The sequence below is a fragment of the Sceloporus occidentalis genome, unplaced genomic scaffold, assembly GCF_023333645.1.
Source record: "Sceloporus occidentalis isolate IW3139 unplaced genomic scaffold, rSceOcc1.0.p SCAF_31, whole genome shotgun sequence".
NCBI lineage: Eukaryota > Metazoa > Chordata > Lepidosauria > Squamata > Phrynosomatidae > Sceloporus > Sceloporus occidentalis.
The window spans coordinates 2,467,251-2,486,816 of record NW_028317011.1 but is presented as its reverse complement, the minus strand read 5'-3'; the positions used below and the strand labels follow the sequence as shown (position 1 = coordinate 2,486,816).

General features: G+C 41.4%; 1 protein-coding gene across 1 annotated transcript in view; it reads right to left on the bottom strand.

Annotated features, from left to right (window-relative positions):
- The window catches only part of LOC149298729 (staphylococcal nuclease domain-containing protein 1), a 356,956-nt gene that overhangs the window by 143,051 nt on the left and 194,339 nt on the right, over nucleotides 1–19,566 (bottom strand). The window contains exon 15 of the mRNA XM_089487066.1: nucleotides 4,504–4,645. Coding sequence (XP_089343192.1) covers nucleotides 4,504–4,645 — 142 coding nt within the window. The remainder of the gene's footprint in view (nucleotides 1–4,503; nucleotides 4,646–19,566) is intronic.

Sequence of the window (19,566 nt, the reverse complement as noted above, 5' to 3'; positions counted from 1 at the left end):
GACACCTGCTGGCAGTAAAGAGTGAGCTCCAATATGCAGCATAAGGCATATAACAGAGCCCACCTGATCTTGCGCAAACATACAGTATCTAATTGGATTTTATATATTTGCTAATATTGGAAGGACCTGTGAACCAGTGGCATTTTTTTTTCCACTGATACCATTGCAGTGGATTTATATTTGAAATACAATGGCTGGTACAGGTCTGATAAGAGCACTTATTAGAAAATAAAAAGGGGGGGTACAATAAGCAGACATTAAACACTTTAAGCCTGCGCAAGCCTTCAGGCACACCCCACGTAGGACGGAAAAAAAAGTAATTAATGGTTCATGATTAAGGGGAACCCTCTATACCAACTTCTTTTACACAAGGTTAATTGTTCTGTATTATGTTTTCACCAAAAAAGCTAATTCTGAGCAGAGTAAAGCCGAATCAATGTGACTCATTGCAGAGATCCAAGATGCTCAGATAGTGCCCCCTTAAATTGAATTTGCATAAAAATGCAATCCAATTATAGAAAGCAAAAGGAATTTGTATCAGTAGACCTTATAATTGCTTAATTAAGAATGGAAACACAGCTAACGCGATCACACCAACGTCTGGCTGATTCATTATCACAACAGCCACGGCAGTGCAAGGTTCTCCCCTAAAAACATACTCTTCTAACTATGAAATTTTTGTTGGTCGCCAGGCCTTTGCATGGGGCTACAAACACTTTACTTTGCAAGTTTGCTATATACGGCTAGCGCCAGAACTTACTGCACATGTGCACAAGGTGTGTCGCAAAGAAAAGGAGGCCAGGGAAAATCACACTGGCTCGGTAATTGTAACACCACACAGTATGATTTATATACATTGTTTCTATTGCATGCTTTACATTTTCACAATGTTGCTGAAACTGGATGTGAGATTATATCCAATGAAGAGACCTCTGCGGCTACGAGACTAATTTTTTCTATACTGGCCCAATAAAAAAAAGTTATCAACTTTGACTCAAGACTCAATCTCCAACTGGATCAATTTCACTGGCTAAAAGCACACATTGTTCCATCCAGGAAACTAGGAAGCCGGCCATTTGTGACTTTTTCAAGACTACTCTCCCTGATAACACAAAGTGCTCAACATCAGGAACAAACTAAATCAATGTTACAAATAGAAAATAACTAAAAATAGTGTGTGTTGGGAAGCTGCTGGGTTAATAAAATGTCACAACACAGATCTGGTGCTGTGTTTTAAAAGCTCTTACACATTGCCGGGGCAGAAGCAGAAAAAAAAAAGTTAAGAAAAAAGTGACAAGCCACCGCAAACTTTAAATGGTTAAGACTGTCTTCCCTCCCAGTCTGCAGCTGATTGAACAAATCACCAAGTCGGTTCTCTATCCTTCCCGTGTGCCCAGAGGGGGGCTATGAGCATGTAGAAATGAGTAAATAGCTGCACAGCAAAAAAGAAAAACACAACCGCAATCTAGCTGGCAGCTGGGTGCCAGGACAGCAGAAATGTGTTACACACAGGAGGAGGGATAGGTGGAGCGTATCAGGGTTTCAGCGAGGGACCAAAGGGAAGTAAAAGCGCGGAAACGGAAGATGAGATATAAGATGCTGGAAACGAGGTTAAACGGGTATGTGGTCAGAGCAGACATCAAGTACGCGTGGTATCTCTGTAGATACGTAGAATATCCTCCTGAAAGAGGGGATGGGGAAAAACCTACAGGAGAAGTCTGCTGATGGACATTGCATGTTTCCATACCTTCTATTGGCATTTGATAATTTCAAACAACGTCTGCATGGAAAATATCTAGCATTGCCGACATCATCCACTTCCAATCAGATTAGCCTAGCATCACCTGTGAGGAGACCTCACTCCCCGTCAGCACAGTTAAGTAAATATCCTGCGAATTAGTCACAGGGAATGATTTCTAGCACGGCTGCCTGGATCTGTGTAAGGCAGATGTGCCGAATGCACGGTTACCAAGGAGCACAATTTCTATCAGACAGGCTTGCCAAATATTCCACATGACGTCTTCAGAACACAGGCATACTCAACAATAGGTTAACACTAGGATAAATGAACACAAATGATTAAGTGCATATGATTAAGCGCACATGCACATTTTGCCCAATTTGTAAGCCTGATAGTCAGTGACCACTTGATGTTTAGTGTGGTCAGATAACTAGAGTAAGCACATTATGTCTCACCGAAAAAAACATGGAGAACATTAAGACCACTTAACACTGTTTGATATTGAAATGCCTCTAGCTAGAATGTGTGCTTATTTCTTCATTGTAAGGGTGCAGACCAACATTTCATTGTTAAACTTGGTCAATTATATTGATTTGTTATAGCCTTCCAAATAGCTTGGTGAAGAAATACTGCAGGCAAATCATGTACCCACAGCGAGAAATGTGCATCCATAAGACCTTGGGCCTTTAAACATCCTCCTCAGTTATGTACAAACTCGTTGGAATTTATGAGGTTCTTGTAGTCAAATGGGTGCATTCACAAACGTATGAGTCAGTTGCACCTCTCTCCTAGAAGATGAGCCTCACCATGTATTTTGCTTGGTGCAACTAGACGGATGTCAGGGAACCTTAACCTTCTTGCAAACTCTGATAAATCGATAAATTCTGTTGACTTGGGGTAGATGTCAGAGAAAACTGGAACTTTGGTGAGAACTAGACAGGTGGCATTTCTATTGTACTATATGGTTTTAAGAGCTCAGAAACTGCGTCCAGAGAAATCCACAGTAAGTCTCATACGGCTGGTTCTATGATCAGACCTAATTAAAGCTTTTACTTGAGCTCCCCAAAGAGTGGAGACCCTCTGCCTTCACCGCATAGAGCTGGTAAAATATGCAGCTTGTGAAGTACAAATAAATGCCCAGCATGGATCCAATATAAGTGAGTGCCTTGTTGCTAGGAGATAAATTATTCACACGCTGGAAATCCCACATGCAAAAGAAACGTTATAGGAGCAGGTGAAAAATAACTTACTGCATGAAAAATCAAGCAGCAGCAGTTTAAAAGTGCCATGTTGTTTGAGGAACTCTAGACTCATAAGGAAAAAAAGATGGCCAGATTCCCAGATGGCCAAAAATGGTATCGGTAAAGTAAGCTTAAAGGAGGGCTCCCATAGTTTTCTTTAAAAAAAATTTAAATACAATGTTCTGTCATCTGTACATATGCTACATGTATGTGCTCTGTTACTACTCCCTGGACAAACCAGATCCTTACAGGTTAAACATTAATGCTGCTGTAGCTTAATTATAAAACTAAGTTTGTAAACTTTCATTGAAACTATGAAATCAAAATTAGAGGGTAAAAAAAACAGTAAGGTCTGTCAAATCCCAATTCAGTACACACACCTATATGAATAAACAGGATTATGATATCAGCAGGTAGGCCATGTTCTGTATAAAGACCAGGATGGATATTTTCTTAAATTGAAATAAACACTGGAGGTTGCATTCTAGGAAAAGTCTCCCCTCTGCTTCCAAACTGGATTGTGCGGCTACAAATAAAACTGAACTGATTAGCCCGTCAGCGGGAGAGAAACAAGAATGTTTCTGCCTCTGGTGAATAAGCTGAAATTGACTCTAGGGCAAGCATCAGTTCATCTGGTCATAGCTGGTTGAGAAATATTAAATACAAATAAAAACGTGGAAAAAAAAAAAGTAGCCTTTTGAATCAATTGACAGTGTAGGGTCAGTGACACTAAGCTTTTCATGCTAGAGGTGCTTGGGGCACAGAATACTCGCTGCGCTCGTGGCAATTACAGAGTTAAGATGCAGCGAGGATGTATTTGGTACCAGTCCAACATGAGACCTGCATACAATATTTGCCAACTCTGGTACATCGGAAAAGTGAATCAAAAAGTCCATGGAAAATAGGGAGATGGTGGGCAACAGCACACAGGTTAAAAAAGCACAGATGGATAATAAAAAATAAGCTTTTGCAAGCTATAGATAATTGCCACCATGCGACGGGGGAAGTTTGGTTTCAGTCATATCAATCTTTTTCCATTAGGACAAGCAGCCTTTGTTTTGCCTTATCGAGCAAACATTTGATGTCCTGATGCAGCGTAACGAGAAATTTGTTCTTCAAATAAGTCGTAAAAAAAAAATGAATGGAATATAATAATAGGTGCAGTTGGTTGGGAAGCATTCAGTGCAGGAATTGTAATCGAGTCATCACCACCATGACAAGGAAGGATACGAGTAAGAAACGTAGGAAAATACACCTTGACTGAAGAGACGATGCTCTTCTTCACAAGCTGAAGGAAGCAATGGCTGAGTTACAGGTTTTCTAACTGATCAGGGATTACACACCATACAACCTTGTGTAACTTGTTGGACACCAATTCACAATGACGTGTGCATTTGACAACCAATAAGGCAAGCCACCAACGGTTTACATGGTCTAAAGCCTGTATATAGTATTTATTCTTGAAATATGTTTCAGCGGTCTATACTGAGCTGATATTACAGACAAGCGTTTTCTACTTACCAGCCAAGAGAAAGGTGATAAGGCAGGTTTCCTTTGGCATGTAAAGCTTGAGTCTGGACCCACTAAATACATATTCAACGATGGCTTCAGATCGCCCAGCCCTCTGCAGGAAGGGTAGAAACTGTTTTGCCTTTTGAGTGTCCTAGAAACAAAAACAAAAAATTCAGGTGAGGGGCATATAAGCAGCGCAAAAATCTTAAAATCTTAAAAACCTTAAAAGCCAGAACAGATTTCAATGGTTTAACCCCGTTATGCTTTAGGGCAAGAGCAATTTTGTTTTTGTTATGTTTCTATACAGTTATTTTGCATCCACACAAATGGTACATTATTGGGGCCAAAATACATTTATCAGTATATAAATTGGAAACCACCCTATATTCCTATACAATTATTTTAAGTTTCCCAACGTTCATTTTATTAACCTAACCATATACATAGTCACTAACACCACCACATTAAATATAAGCGTTCGTATTATATAAAAAAAGTTAACCTCTTAAGGTCAGGTGTAATTTTTTAGTTTTTAAAAAATATGCTCGCAAGCAATGCCTTTGCCATCTGGACCGTTTTTAAACACACCCGATCTAACTATACAGGAGCTTGTATAAACTAAGTTTTAGAAGTGTTCTTATCACCATAGCATCCAAAGGAATGTCCCTGTTGATTGGATCAGAATCCCTTTTCATATCTAAGCCCCATTCATTGGGGGGTAACAGTCAACATGTTTAACATTTTACTGTCGCAGGACTATTACAAGCAATAGTGCCAAGTATACACTTTTTGAGTTTTTTGCCTACCGAGCCAACTCAGAGACCATAAGTCTTCCCGTAGATTAATTTCTAATGACATTGTTCTAGCGAGACAAGCCACAGATACAAAAATACAAGAATGTATGCACATTAGCCAAAGGAAATTTGACAAGTCAGCTGTTTGTCTAAGCATTGTGTTAAGTTTGATGGTTACATAAATAGTAACAAAAAAAAGTTTAAAAAGGCTCATACATTCACTCCAGCTACTTTGATGAAGTATCTGGACACTTGAAGTTCTATACCAGGTTTAAGTAAAAAGGGTGCCGTCAGTTCCTGATCAGCTGAACACTTAATACAATGAGACTAAGTAGGCCATTTACCGTATAAGAACTGTAAAACACAAGAAACACTGTCTTGTAGAATTTCGAAAGAATTTAGTTAGACTGCCCCAAGCCACTGTTTCTTGTGTGTGAATTTGTTGCAGGCTACAGCTGATAGAGGAGCAGCAAAATGCATAGTAAATGTTAAGAGTAGTTTCATCTCCCATCGCGTGGATGCATTTTATGTACATGCTCTTGTATGCAGACCTCTGGGAACATCCAGCTGCATACGTTTGCAAGGAGTGAGCTGAATGAAAGCAAATCAATAATGAAGCTTAGCATCAAAGACTGACAACCTGCTTAAGGAGACATTAACACCTTAAAATAAAGTGTGAACATAATGCATGCCCTTTCTATGCCATCAATAAAAGAATCTTTGGTGCAGGGAGCCTATAAAAATGTTTTATCCACAGCCATGCTTTCAAGGAATATTACTAGATACAGATGGGGATTTCAAAATGAAGGTAATTTAATAAGCTCATAAATGTATTTCTTATTGCTGGAGGAGAAGTATGGCAGCAACATTTTGTAATAATGGGTTACAAGAAATGGCATTGATTGTCCTTAACACATTTAATCCCAGAAGGGCTTTCTAGAAACAGTAGTCCAATGCATTTCCTAATGCATTCATTAAACACTTGAACAAACTCTCTCCTTGTTAAACTAATCAGGTACATGGCATACTGTAACTAGAGCAACCACGATTTATCCTACCAAGATCCAGCTTGGATTATGGCTTTCCCAATTCACATCACAACTTGCCTTGCTCAGATGGTGGCTGGTCTATAACATTGTCTTCTCCCAAAGTAGGCCAAGCTGTCAACCAGGCGAATAGTGAGGAATGTTTTAGTAGTTCTGTTTTCTGTATTAAGATCCTTAACCAAAATACCGTATTTGCTCGATTATAAGACGAGGTTTTTGTCAGAGCAAATGCTCTGAAAAATACCCCTCGTCTTCTAATCGGGGTCGTCTTCTAATCAGACCTCAAATAGAGTCTGATTAGGAGACTAAGATCCAGATCCCCCGCACCGCTGCAGGGGACCTGGATCCTCCTGTCTCACCCCCCCCCCCCCCATCATACACACTTACCGGTGCTTCCTGCTGTATTGCCGGGGCAGCGGGTTGACGTCTACGCGATCCGCGTAGACAACGTCCGCTGCAGCCGGAAGGAGGTGTGGCTAGCAGCGGGGGTTGTCTGCGTCCGTCGCGCAAACCTTCCCCGACTGTCAGAGATCAGAGTTCCCCGCACCGGTGCGGGGAACTCTGATCTCTGACAGCCGGGGAAAGTATACGCGACGGACGGATACAAACCCCCGCTGCCAACTCCACCTCCTTCCGGCTGCAGCAGAAGGCGACGTCAACCCGCTGCCCCGGCTGGAAGCACCGGTAAGAGAGGGCTGAGAGGGGAGGGGAGGGGAGAGTGTGTGTGTGTGCGTGTGTTAGTTAAATGGGGGTATAGGGTGTGTGTGTGTGTGTGTGTGTGTGTGTGTGTGTGTGTGTTAAATGGGGGCATAGGGCATTTCTGGAGTGGCGTTAAGGGGGCATTTAATAGAGCACTCTGCCTCCTGAAATGCCTTATACACCTATATGCCACTCTGCCCCATAATATGCATTTTAACCCCCTAAATGCCAGAGTGGCATATAGGGGTATAAGGCATTTCTGGAGGCAGAGTGCTCTATACAATGCCTTTTAACTCCCTTAATGCCACTCTGCCTCCTGAAATGCCTTATACCTCCCTATATGCCACTCTGCCCCATAATATGCATTTTAACCCCCTAAATGCCAGAATGGGATATAGGGGTATAAGGCATTTCTGGAGGCAGAGTGGCATATAGGGGTATAAGGCATTTCTGGAGGCAGAGTGGCACATAGGGGGTCAAAAGGCATACCATGGGGCACAGTGGCATATAGAGGGTTAAAAGGCATATCATGGGCCACAGTGCCATATTGGAGTGGCAAGCCTGGGGGCAGATGTGCGTAACTGGGGGACAGGTTGGAAAATACAAGAAATAAAAACAAAAAAAATATTTTTCTCAATCATAGCTTTTATTAAAAAAAATAGTTTACATGAATTAACATTTACTGGTAAAACTTTTTTCCTTTAGGGTCGTCTTATATTCAGGCTTTTTCTTTTTTTCCTAAGTTAATATTCAGATTTTGGGGGGTCGTCTTATAATCAGGGTCGTCTTATAATCGAGCAAATACGGTATATCTGTCTAGAATTATAAGACGGCTGCATTTGTCTTGTTGAGCTCAAATACTATAATGGTTTGTAGGTAATTCCTGGCTAAAATGGTCATGGCACACAACATAATCCTGCAACAACAAGGTTGCTTGCTAAAGAGAAAAATCATATAGACTGGGTTTCTGGACTGGAGAACTGGAGTGTCATTACAGATAGCGGCTGCTGGACAAAGGTGACCTACATTTCACAGCCCGTCAGTATGATTCACAAGCTGATATGGTCAAAAGAAAATCATGGGGAGGTGATAACCCCAGCTCCTAAACATACATGGTTTAATAGTGGTACAAATAGTGCAAAGTTTAAGAAAATGTGTATTAACAGCAATCTATGGAATGGTGCAGATAGCAAGAATGCTCTGGTTTCTACAATGATACCACTTTCAAGCTTAGCACAAGAATGACTAAAATGGTCACTAAGGTGAATACTGAGCAGTACATACTTGGTCTTAAACATGCTTTTCATAAGCCCCAGGCAAACTGCTCTTGTGTTATTATACCATTGGTAAATTAACATGTCATTTGCAGGAATCTGGACACCCTTGGGTAGCTAAGACAACAGCTTTAAATATTAAAGCCTTATGCACCTGTCCTCAAAAACAAGAGTACAGGCACTCAATGGGAGATTTTTAAGGATATCTTAAATTCTCACTGTGAAAGGTACATACCGTATGGGAATAAGAGAGTCAGGAACAAGAGAAAACCAATGTGGATAAATAAAAATGTAAAGGGGGTAATAAATGGCAAAAAAAGGCATTTAAGCTACTAAAACAGGAAGGCAGTGAGGAAGCACTAAAAAGCTATCGGGAAAAAAATAAAATATGTAAAAATCAGATAAAAGCAGCAAAAGTGGAGACAGAAAGACTCATTGCCAAAGAGAGTAAGACAAACCCCAAAATGTTCTTTAACTATATAAATAGTAAAAAGGTTAAAAATGAAAGCGTTGGCCCCTTAAAAAGTAATGAGGGAGAAGTTATAGACGGGGATCAGGAAAAAGCTAATCTATTAAATATATTCTTCTCTGCTGTATTCACAGAGGAAAATGAAATGCCAGGTAATATACAGCAGGATGAGATAACTGCCCCAGTACATGTCGCCTGTCTAACCCAGGAAGAAGTGCAGTGCCGCCTAAAAAAAATCTAAATAGACAAATCACCAGGTCCAGATGGCATTCACCCCCGCGTTCTAAGGGAGTTAAGTAATGTAATAGACAGACCCCTATTTCTAATATTCAAGGACTCTATAGTGACAGGGTCTGTTCCCCAGGACTGGCGCATAGCAAATGTTGTGCCAATATTCAAAAAAGGGGACAAAAAGTGACCCGGGGAATTATAGGCCTGTTAGTTTAACTTCTGTTGTGTGTAAACTGTTTGAGGGTTTCCTAAGAGATGCTATTTTGGAGTATCTCAATGAAAATAAGTGTATGACTCCATATCAGCATGGGTTTACAAGGGATCGGTCCTGTCAAACTAACCTGATCAGCTTTTATGAGGAGGTGAGCTCAAGACTGGATCGGGGTGAATCGCTGGATGTCGTATATCTTGATTTTTCCAAAGCATTTGATACGGTGCCACATAAAAGGCTGGTACATAAAATGAGAATGCTTGGGCTGGGGGAGAATGTGTGTATGTGGGTAAGTAACTGGCTCAGTGATAGGAAACAGAGGGTGGTTATTAATGGTACATACTCTGAGTGGGTTACTGTTGCTAGTGGGGTACCACAGGGGTCAGTTTTGGGTCCTATTCTTTTTAATATATTTATTAATGACCTTGTAGAGGGATTGTATAGTAAAGTATCAATCTTTGCAGACGATACTAAGCTCTGTAACGTGGTTAACACAATAGAGGACAGTGCACGATTACAAACGGATCTGCATAGGTTGGAAGCTTGGGCTGGGATGTGGCAGATGAGGTTCAACACAGATAAATGTAAGGTTATGCACATGGGGAAGAAAAATCCAGGCTGGGAATATGTATTAAATGGGAAAACACTGGGGACGACTGACATGGAAAAGGATTTAGGAGTTTTAGTTAACAGTAAATTTACCTGTAGCGACCAGCGTCAGGCAGCTGCTGCTAAGGCAAATAAAATCATGGGGTGCATCAAAAGGGGCATAGATGCCCACGACAAGGAAATAATTCTACCACTGTACAAGTCACTAGTCAGACCACACATGGAATACTGTGTACAGTACTGGGCACCAGTGTACAAGAAAGATATAGTGGAGCTGGAGAGGGTTCAAAGACGGGCAACCAGAGTAATAAGGGGAATGGGAGGACTACAGTACCCAGAAAGATCAGAATTAGGGCTATTTAGTTTGGAAAAAAGACGGCTTAGGGGGGGATTTAATAACTATGTATAAATATATAAGGGGACAGTACAGAGATCACTCCCAGGACCTATTTATACCCAGGACTGTATCTATAACAAGGGGACATCCTCTACGGTTGGAGGAAAGAAGGTTTCTACACCAGCACAGACGGGGGTTCTTTACAGTAAGAGCGGTGAGATTATGGAACTCTCTGCCAGAGGAAGTGGTTATGGTAAACTCAATAAAAGAGTTCAAAAGGAGCCTGGACGTGTTTCTTGAAAGCAATAATATTACAAGTTATGGATATTAGATTAATAGGGACAGAACGTTGATCCAGGGATTTATTCTGATTGCCATATTTGGAGTCGGGAAGGAATTTTCCCCCTGGTATGGGGCAATTGGCATCTGCTTCATAAGGGTTTTTTTGCCTTCCTCTGGATCAACACAGTAGGGACACAATATGTATATAGGTTGAACTTGATGGACTTTGGTCTTTTTTCAACCTTATGAACTATGTTACTATGTTACTAAGACGGGGCTTTGAAATCAGCCTTACATTAGGAACATAGTGTTTTGGACGCACATACATCAAATGAATATTAGCAGCAGAGGCTACATATATTTATAGGTGTATATATAGGCATTTCCGAGTCTTCTGGTATATGGTTTATACAGTGTCCCAGTAGCGTACCTAGCGGGGGGGTGGTCCGCACCGGGTGCCGCTCATCAGGGGGGTGCCAACTTGCCGGCACCCGGCACAACTCCAGAGACGGACAGTAATGTCCGCCGCTGGAGGAGCAGGCTCGCAAGGGAGCGGTATCGGAGGTCTTTAACAGACCTCCGGCTCCCTTGAGTGATTTTAAGTCGGGTTCAACCCTTGAACCCGGCTTAAAATCACTGAAGGGAGCCGGAGGTCTGTTAAAGACCTCCGATATCGCTCCCTTGCGATCCGCGCGGCAACAGCTGCTGTGCGCCGGAATTTGTTGTCAGATCCCGGCGCACAACACTGAAGCCGCGCCCACTGAACCGGAAGAAGACAGAAGAACTGAAGAAGAGGAGCGAAGAGGAGGAAAAGAAGCTGTAAGGAGAAAAGAGGAAAGAGGAAAGGTAGGAAAGCATTCAGTGTGTGTGTGCGGATTGGTGTGCGTGCGGATTGGTGTGCGTGCGGATTGGTGTGCGTGCGTGCGGATTGGTGTGCGTGCGTGCGGATTGGTGTGCGTGCGTGCGGATTGGTGTGCGTGCGTGCGGATTGGTGTGCGTGCGTGCGGATTGGTGTGCGTGCGTGCGGATTGGTGTGCGTGCGTGCGGATTGGTGTGCGTGCGTGCGGATTGGTGTGCGTGCGTGCGGATTGGTGTGCGTGCGTGCGGATTGGTGTGCGTGCGTGCGTGCGCGGATTGGTGTGCGTGCGTGCGTGCGCGGATTGGTGTGCGTGCGTGTGCGGATTGGTGTGCGTGCGTGTGCGGATTGGTGTGCGTGCGGATTGGTGTGCGTGTGAGAGTGATGGGTGTTATGCTGTACCATTTCCAATGTATTTTTCATTATATAATTATGCTCTAGTACATCATAACTCCCATCACTCCATGCTGTTCCATACAGTGGCAGAGCTGGGAGACAGAGGCCTTGCACCCCCACCGCAGGACTCCTGAAAGGTAAGTGAAAGGGGGAGAGGGTAGATAGGGAGAAGGGAGTGAGAAGGGGTAGGTAGGACAAAAGGGGTAGATAGGGCAATCATACTCCTATCATGCCAAGTCTGGGAGTACATCCTGGAATCTGGGTATGCCTGGGCATGATAGGAATGTGATTGCTGTTAATCATATATATATATTAATATTGTTATTTAATTGTTTTGTCCTATTTTGGTGTGTTACTTTAAATAAAAGTGTTAGTTTTTTTTTTTATGGTGTGTGTGGGGGGGGGTCATATTCGGTTTCGGCCAGGTAAATGCTGCATTTTCGGTTTCAGTCCAGAATTCGTTTTGGTGCATCCCTACTACTAATGAAGTGGTAGGCCTATACCACATCAATGTTTGGCTTAGTAAATAGTGATAGGAGTTATGCTGCACTATTGTCAATGTCTGCCTCAGTATATAGTGGTAGGTGTTATGCTGTACAACCGTCAATGTCTGCCGCAGTATATAGTGATAGGTGTTATGCTGTACCACCGTCAATTTCTGCCTCAGTATATAGTGATAGGTGTTATGCTGTGCCACCGTCAATTTCTGCCTCAGTATATAGTGATAACAGTAAGTGTTATGCTGTACCACCTTCAGTGTCTGCGCCGGTATATAACGGTAGCAGCTATGCAGTTTTAAAGTGTGTGGGGGGGGGGGGGTGCCACATACAGGATCCGCCCCAGGTGCCAAATACTCTAGGTACGCCCCTGCAGTGTCCTCTGTCTACTAGCAATGCACCTGCAGAGCTTTAATCAAACACTGATTGAGGCTCTAATATGCTGCATGAAGGGGACAACATAACACATCAGGCACAGCGCCATGCTGGACTTTAATGAAATACAAGCAGGAAAATAAAGCATGAATGCATGGAGCTGGAAACTGATGAAAAGGGACCCAATGAGAGGAGCTTTTAGCTTTTTAAAATTCTAACTTGCTCGGTTATGCATTAGCCAGTATGGACATTCTAGACACCCAGTCTAGACCCAAAGCACTTGCCAACCAAGCATTCTAATAGCAAAAGCACATCACTTAAGGGACGCCCTTCAGAGGTACCCAACACCTACCTCTTCTATCTATCTTCATCTATCCACATGCGCATTACATTATCCACAAGCATCTATAAACAATGTGCGACAGTAGGATAAAAATGCTACAACTTCACACATACCACTACAGGATTAAAGGAACTGAGGAACTAAATCTAGATGGGTTAAGGGAAATTGAGCTCCCGACACATCCTTTACTGCTGTCAGACACTGAATGATCGTGATTTACTCTTTATTACCACAATAACCCTACACCCGGACCCACTGGCATAATAGCTTACAGCCCTGTAGCTTTTTCACAAAATATAGGCTTTCAATAAAATGGTTTCATGTTTACTATCCCGTTTTGTTAAATATGAGTGGATAAGTTCATTTGGAGCCCCCTGCAACATCTGGATTAATGCTACAAAATGCTAAAAACCTTCACATAAGGTAATAGATGGGTTTCAAATATAGGGTTAAATATTTATAGTTGGCTATTTAATGGGTTTTATCTGCCAACCAATACTGTGTGCACTTTCCCAATAAGATTGTGGCAGTTGTGTGCAGATTAAAACTAAGCATGGTTCCGTGAACATCTCACGAGATAGATCTTTCCTTAAAGGCCTCACAAAGCTTTCTGCCACAGGATCACTTAATACTACATCTTCGTGTCATACTGAGAGTTGAAAAGTTATGCAAAATTACTTTGATTTCTATGGAAACTGAAACTTCGTGTGCTAGATATGACCTCAAAATGGCAATACTGGCACTCAGTCTATTTTTTTTTTACTAAAAAAAAAAAAAAAAGCCTTTAGACACGTTAGACGTAACTGCTCTTTTGTCTCGGATGCTACCATGGTCGATTGAAAGCTCCTTGAACAGGCAAACATTTTGGCATTCCATACGTTCAACATGCAAATAGGCCTTGTGAGCACAGACAGCTGCGTTCAAGTAGTCGAGAGGTTTATTTTAATCCTTAGGCATACCTGAGCTGCAAATCCATGTTAGGTTACCTAACGTTGTGAAGTGATGGCATCACAATGTATGACATTCTGTAGAGAGCCATGCATTATACTGGGACGATTTGACGTTTCATGAGACAAAATTTTGCAGATTTCCATAATGCAGAGTGAAGTATGTGAGGGAAAGTGTCCGCTCATTACTACCCTCTATTTCAATGTTTAATGGGTAACCATGAGGATGGATGACTAGAAAGGACAAAACAGCTATAGCTCCAGTAGCACTCGGGTCACTGCAGCCAATACTATAAGGTTGCAAAGTACCCAAAAAGGTCAGGATGTGTCAATTCTACAAGACCAATACCATCCGTCTTCAAAGCCATCCACTCATTCATTGTGATTCACTTACATGCATTTTATGATACTAGCTTTTAGGTTTCTACATTGCAACACTAAAATATCCTCTATGGAATTTAGACTATATAGAAGTCAGATTGTCTTGACCGCTTAATATAGCAGTAAAGGCTGGGACAGAACATCACTCGAGTCAGACAAATCAAGGTCTGTTACAACAGGCCAATAGGCCAAATAGCTAACATCTACCTGTCCGCTGACAAGTGGGCAATGTGAGGAAAAGGCCAACAAAAAGTATGTATTAATACATGGAAACAAAGCAGGAAAGATTCACACAGGAAAACCAACGGGACAAAAGGGCTAAGGAAATCCCTTAATTCATTACCAATGGCATATATAACAGCATACAGAAAGTAAAATACATATCACAAACTACCCTTGTCAAAGAGCAGTCAGCCACGTACAAATAAATGTGCATTTCATTAAAGAAGAAATGGCAGCTGGTGCCTTATTGCATAGCATTCGTATATATTAAAAAAAAAAAAAAAAAAAAAAAAGGTCCAACCAAGGACGGCAGTAATTTCTAATAAAAGTTTTCTTGCTGGCTTTTTCATACAGAGACATGCTTGGCTCTTGTCTTCGTGTAGCCCGAAGACACAAAGTTCTGCTAAGTAATACGAATACACAGCCTAATAAACGCAGGCTGGATTCTCCATCTCAACAGGAGTCATTGATTTCCCTTTTGCTTCCTCCACAGCAATATTTTAACTTCACTCCCAACAAGATTTTATTAGCTCCTTATACTTTGTATCTGCAGGAACCTACATTTATTACCTGTGCTAAAACAGAGCACATTACACAGCATACATGAATCCGCAGGCAGAAGATGAGAGCCGCACACAAAAAGCAGACTACAAAATGTACTAACCGGTCACCATGGGAACTATTTCATGGCAAAACACTGACCAAAAGCTTCACAAAAGGATGTGTGCACATTTATATACACATTCAGCTTACGTGTACACCTCTACCTGTAGTAAAATCCACTAGTAGTAGTGCATCAACTTGTCAAAACCTATTGGGTTGAGCCCATTGAGCCAACACAATTATTTTGTGTGCAGTGGGGAGGAACATATGGCACACTGGGTTTCTGCTTTGGTCTGCAGCCTTGTTGGTGACCAAGTGCAGTATAATGTGTGCTGGAAGTATCTACACTGCCAAGGGTCCCGCAAAAAATTCCCCGGGATGCAAGACTTACACATCTTCAGTCACAAATTATTTCAGGGGAAAAGTGCTTAATGTGTTGTGATGTGCATGGCATCCAATGAAATATCCCTGCCGATTACTGAACGTTTAGAGCTCTGCAGGAAAATTCCTAATTATAATAGTAATTTGTAGGCAAGTCATAAGGAGAAAATTGGTGGGGCATGAACAAAAAAAAAACAAAAAACTCAATGGGAGTGATACGAGTTTGCTGTGTGCTTTATGCATATTTAACTGCAAATAAACATTTGTCGTAATCAAGGGAATATACTGTATTTGCTTGATTATAACACGACCCCCCCCCCCAATTTTATTTAGGAAAAAAAGTAAAAGCCTGAACATAAGACTACCTTATAGGAAAAATATTAAATTCACATGTAAACTATTTTTATATCTGATTTTTTTTATCTAACCGATTGAGAATGCATTTCTTGTTCTTATGTAATTCGCCAACCTGCCCCCCCAAGATTTACCAATGCATCTCCAGACTTGTCCCCCCATGCTTCAGGCTCTTTGGTGTCTGAAGGGGAGGCAGCCGGTGAATGTTTATGCAATGCGTACAGACAACCTCCGCTGCTACCCGCAACTTCCACTGGGGCTTCTATGACTGAGCACCGGAAGGTCATGTGACACAGCGGAGGTTGTCTACATGCATCGTCCAGATGCCAGAGGATGCAGGTCCCCTGCAGCACTGCGGGCGATCTGGATCTTAGTCAGACCTCTATTTGAGGTCTGATTATAAGACAACCTCATATAAGACAAGGGGTATTTCTCAGACCATTTGCTCTGAAAAAAAACTTGTCTTATATTCAAGCAAATACTGTAATTCTTGGTTGCAGCCTTATAAGCAGTCTTGGCTTGAAAAATGCCGCCTATGCCACCAGAATATTTACGCCACTCTGTCTTCTACATGCAAGACTGAATAAACTTCAGGAACCGAAAGATATTTTATCGAGTTGTTTACACACGTCAATACAGAAAATGGCTTTAATTTGCATTTCTGCATTAATGTACCTGTGTACAAAGCCACATACTTTTTACGTTATAATCTGCAGCATTCAATATAATAAGGTTAACGTCTACGCTGCAACACCACTCAGGCAATCAAAGCTAAAATACCTAGAATGACGCTTGTAGCAGTCACTTTGTTTTACCTAAATGCTGCAGCTAGAGCCATGTACTTGACAAATTATATTTGTGTACTTCACCTAATAAGTAGAAAACATATGCATAGAGCAAACCAGGCCCTAGGGCTCTGCATAACTTCCTGGATATGAGATATTACCGAGGCCTTTATTAAAGGGGAGCCACCACAAAGCGATGCTCACTACAAATAAAGCATTATAGAAGGCAGCGGTGCACATACAGGTTTACTCCCGTTAAATCAGGCTTATAGTACATTTTAACATTGAGTATATCTAGATACAGCACGGGTCTCAGTGGCTCATTAATGCAATATAGCCAAACACGAGTCCACCTTTTCCCCATGAGCCACAGACACTCCAGATTCCTTCGCCTCAGGCTGCAGAAATATACGGTAAACATGGCCAGAGGCCGTTACCTGAGATAATGAGCTATCTAGTCCTATCCTTAAAACCTATGCAAGACATTAACCTCTCCATGACCATGCCCCAAACAAATCACAGGCAAAATCCTCAAAGTGATCGTCACAGCAGCAAAACAGTTTGACAATTCACACATATGGAAACAAATTAAAATGTATTTCTGTTTTTAATAACTGGCAAATGTTTCTACCCAACAAGCTTCAGAAAAAGTCAGAAGATCTAGAGCTAAACGTCAGATAGTGTCTGCTTACCACCTTTAGCTATTCATCACAGGTATTAATCATATACATTACCTGAAAAGAAACTAGCAAAGTATGAAATGTATGTACAGGTTAAAGCTTGTCATAAATGACTCTTATGTTGCCTGTCAGGGAATACATGAGCTTTCCCCAGGCATCCACCTTGATCCCAGGACCTGGATGGTACATGCTTCAGTGACATCTATCGGCTGACATAATTGAGAGGCTCTCGCTCCTGAACTCCAGCCAAGATACAGGGCTGGGGATACAGTGATAGACAGATCAGCACTTCTGCTGAATATGCGCAGGCTTCAGGGATAATCTGGAAATAGGTGATGAGGTGCATTTAACCTTCTGCTTTGTATAGCTAGGGGACGTTGGCAAACAGCAGCACCGTCCACTAAGACAAAGCATTGCTCTACCAAATTAGGACAATAGACCTTACCTGACATTCTAAGCTTTCCTCTCAGCTGTGACAACCTATCAGCACCTGCTTTTGTGCAGCATGGCAATTTACTCATTCCAAAAAGCTCCTCTCTAAAACATCAAGGCACTGAAGAGACATGTAAGAGAAAGTGTCTGCAGGTTCTATGAATGAAATAAGCTCAGCTTTTCACATGTACGTGGATGAGGTGATGTTCTATGTGGCTGTACTAGAAACAAGACACTGATGGTTTTGCATGAAATGTGCCCTAATCCCATGAGCATGTTAAGTGGAACATAGATCCTTGTACAAGGATCTGACGTTGAACGTGCAACAAAAGGAGTCGGGCTCCCAGAATTAGTTTGGGGACTTTAAATGTTTGAGTGGATACCTTCTAATTTTACTAGCGTTTTGATTACCATGATATAATACAATGGCTACGAATGTTTCGCAGGATTAATGGTAATCATAATAGCTGTCAGTTTACAGAGGACATTTAGATGTAGAATGCAATTGATGCCAAAGTAATCCTGAAGTCTCAGTAAGTCTTTATATAAAGACTGACTACACTAAAAAGGACAAATCAAAAAGTCTAACAGGGGGTACACAGAACTGGGAAAGTATGTCACTCATGATCCAAAGGGAAGGAAGAGAATGGGTGTACTCGACATGATTGGGTGATGGACAAGCAATAAAGGTGATCACACATCAATATATGCAATTATCCACTTGAAAAGCTATATACACCAACATTGAGCGATGTTTTTCTGCATTTGTCTCACTTTGGCAATTGGGTTCCAATATATATTGGTGTATTTACATATCTTGTGATAGACTTAAACACTAAACATATCTATTTATCTTATATTGGCTTGCTTTCACCTCTATGTTAGATGATCTTGGTGACTTCACACACCCTTCTGATACTAAAGTGTAAAGTGGGAGAAAGTAAACGTGTTTACCAAATCCTTTCATTTACTCCTAAATCATTTGACACATGTAACACTACATATATCAAAGGACCAACAGACAATAGTATACAGCATACGATGATGGGCACACAACAGGTATGTCATGTCATCATTTGGGTTGCACTATAGCTTTTAAAACTATACAAAAAAACCTTTATAAACCAATGGATTTAATGTCATAGCCAATAGATTTGAAATGCTCACTTCTCACAAAAAAACCCACCAAACTTTTGATGCAATGTGTGAAGTCCCAATAGTTACTGAGGGTGCTTTGCATTAGAGAATTGTATTCCCTTAGTGGACCAGTGGCTACATATGCATTTGAAGAACTCATTCACAAAGTTTGATCCCTCGGCGACTCAGAGACTACTTGGTAGGTGAGAAAAAAAATCCAATTAGCTCTGAAGGTTCTTGCATGCATTGTGCTTTTCACTACGTGCATTCAGTTCTTTGATAAACCACTAACACACAATTGACGTTCTCAGAATGATTTTCTTGGTGTAACTATTAATAGATTCATATCAGAGCTCACCTCTATCCTACAGCCAGGACAACCACAAATCCCCTTGTGTCACAAATGAGCTACTAAATCCATTATTTAAGTCACCTTGGCATTCTAGTGTGTTTTTCCATAAAGTCAAATGATGACACTTTCTATAGAAGAAAGGTCATGGAAAATAGAACTACACAGTAAGATGCTAAGCAAAAGACACCTCATCTAAATCTCATGTATTGGCCACAGCTTTGAAGCTGGATGAGCAAAATGTGTAAGTCTGGCAATGTTTTGCTCACAGGTCGCCCCTTCCCCTTATAACGGTTACATTCCTAAAAGTAAAGCTTACATATATGCCAATTCAGTATGGGATGTTTAAATCCTAATCTAAGCAAAGGAATTCTGCAAGTAC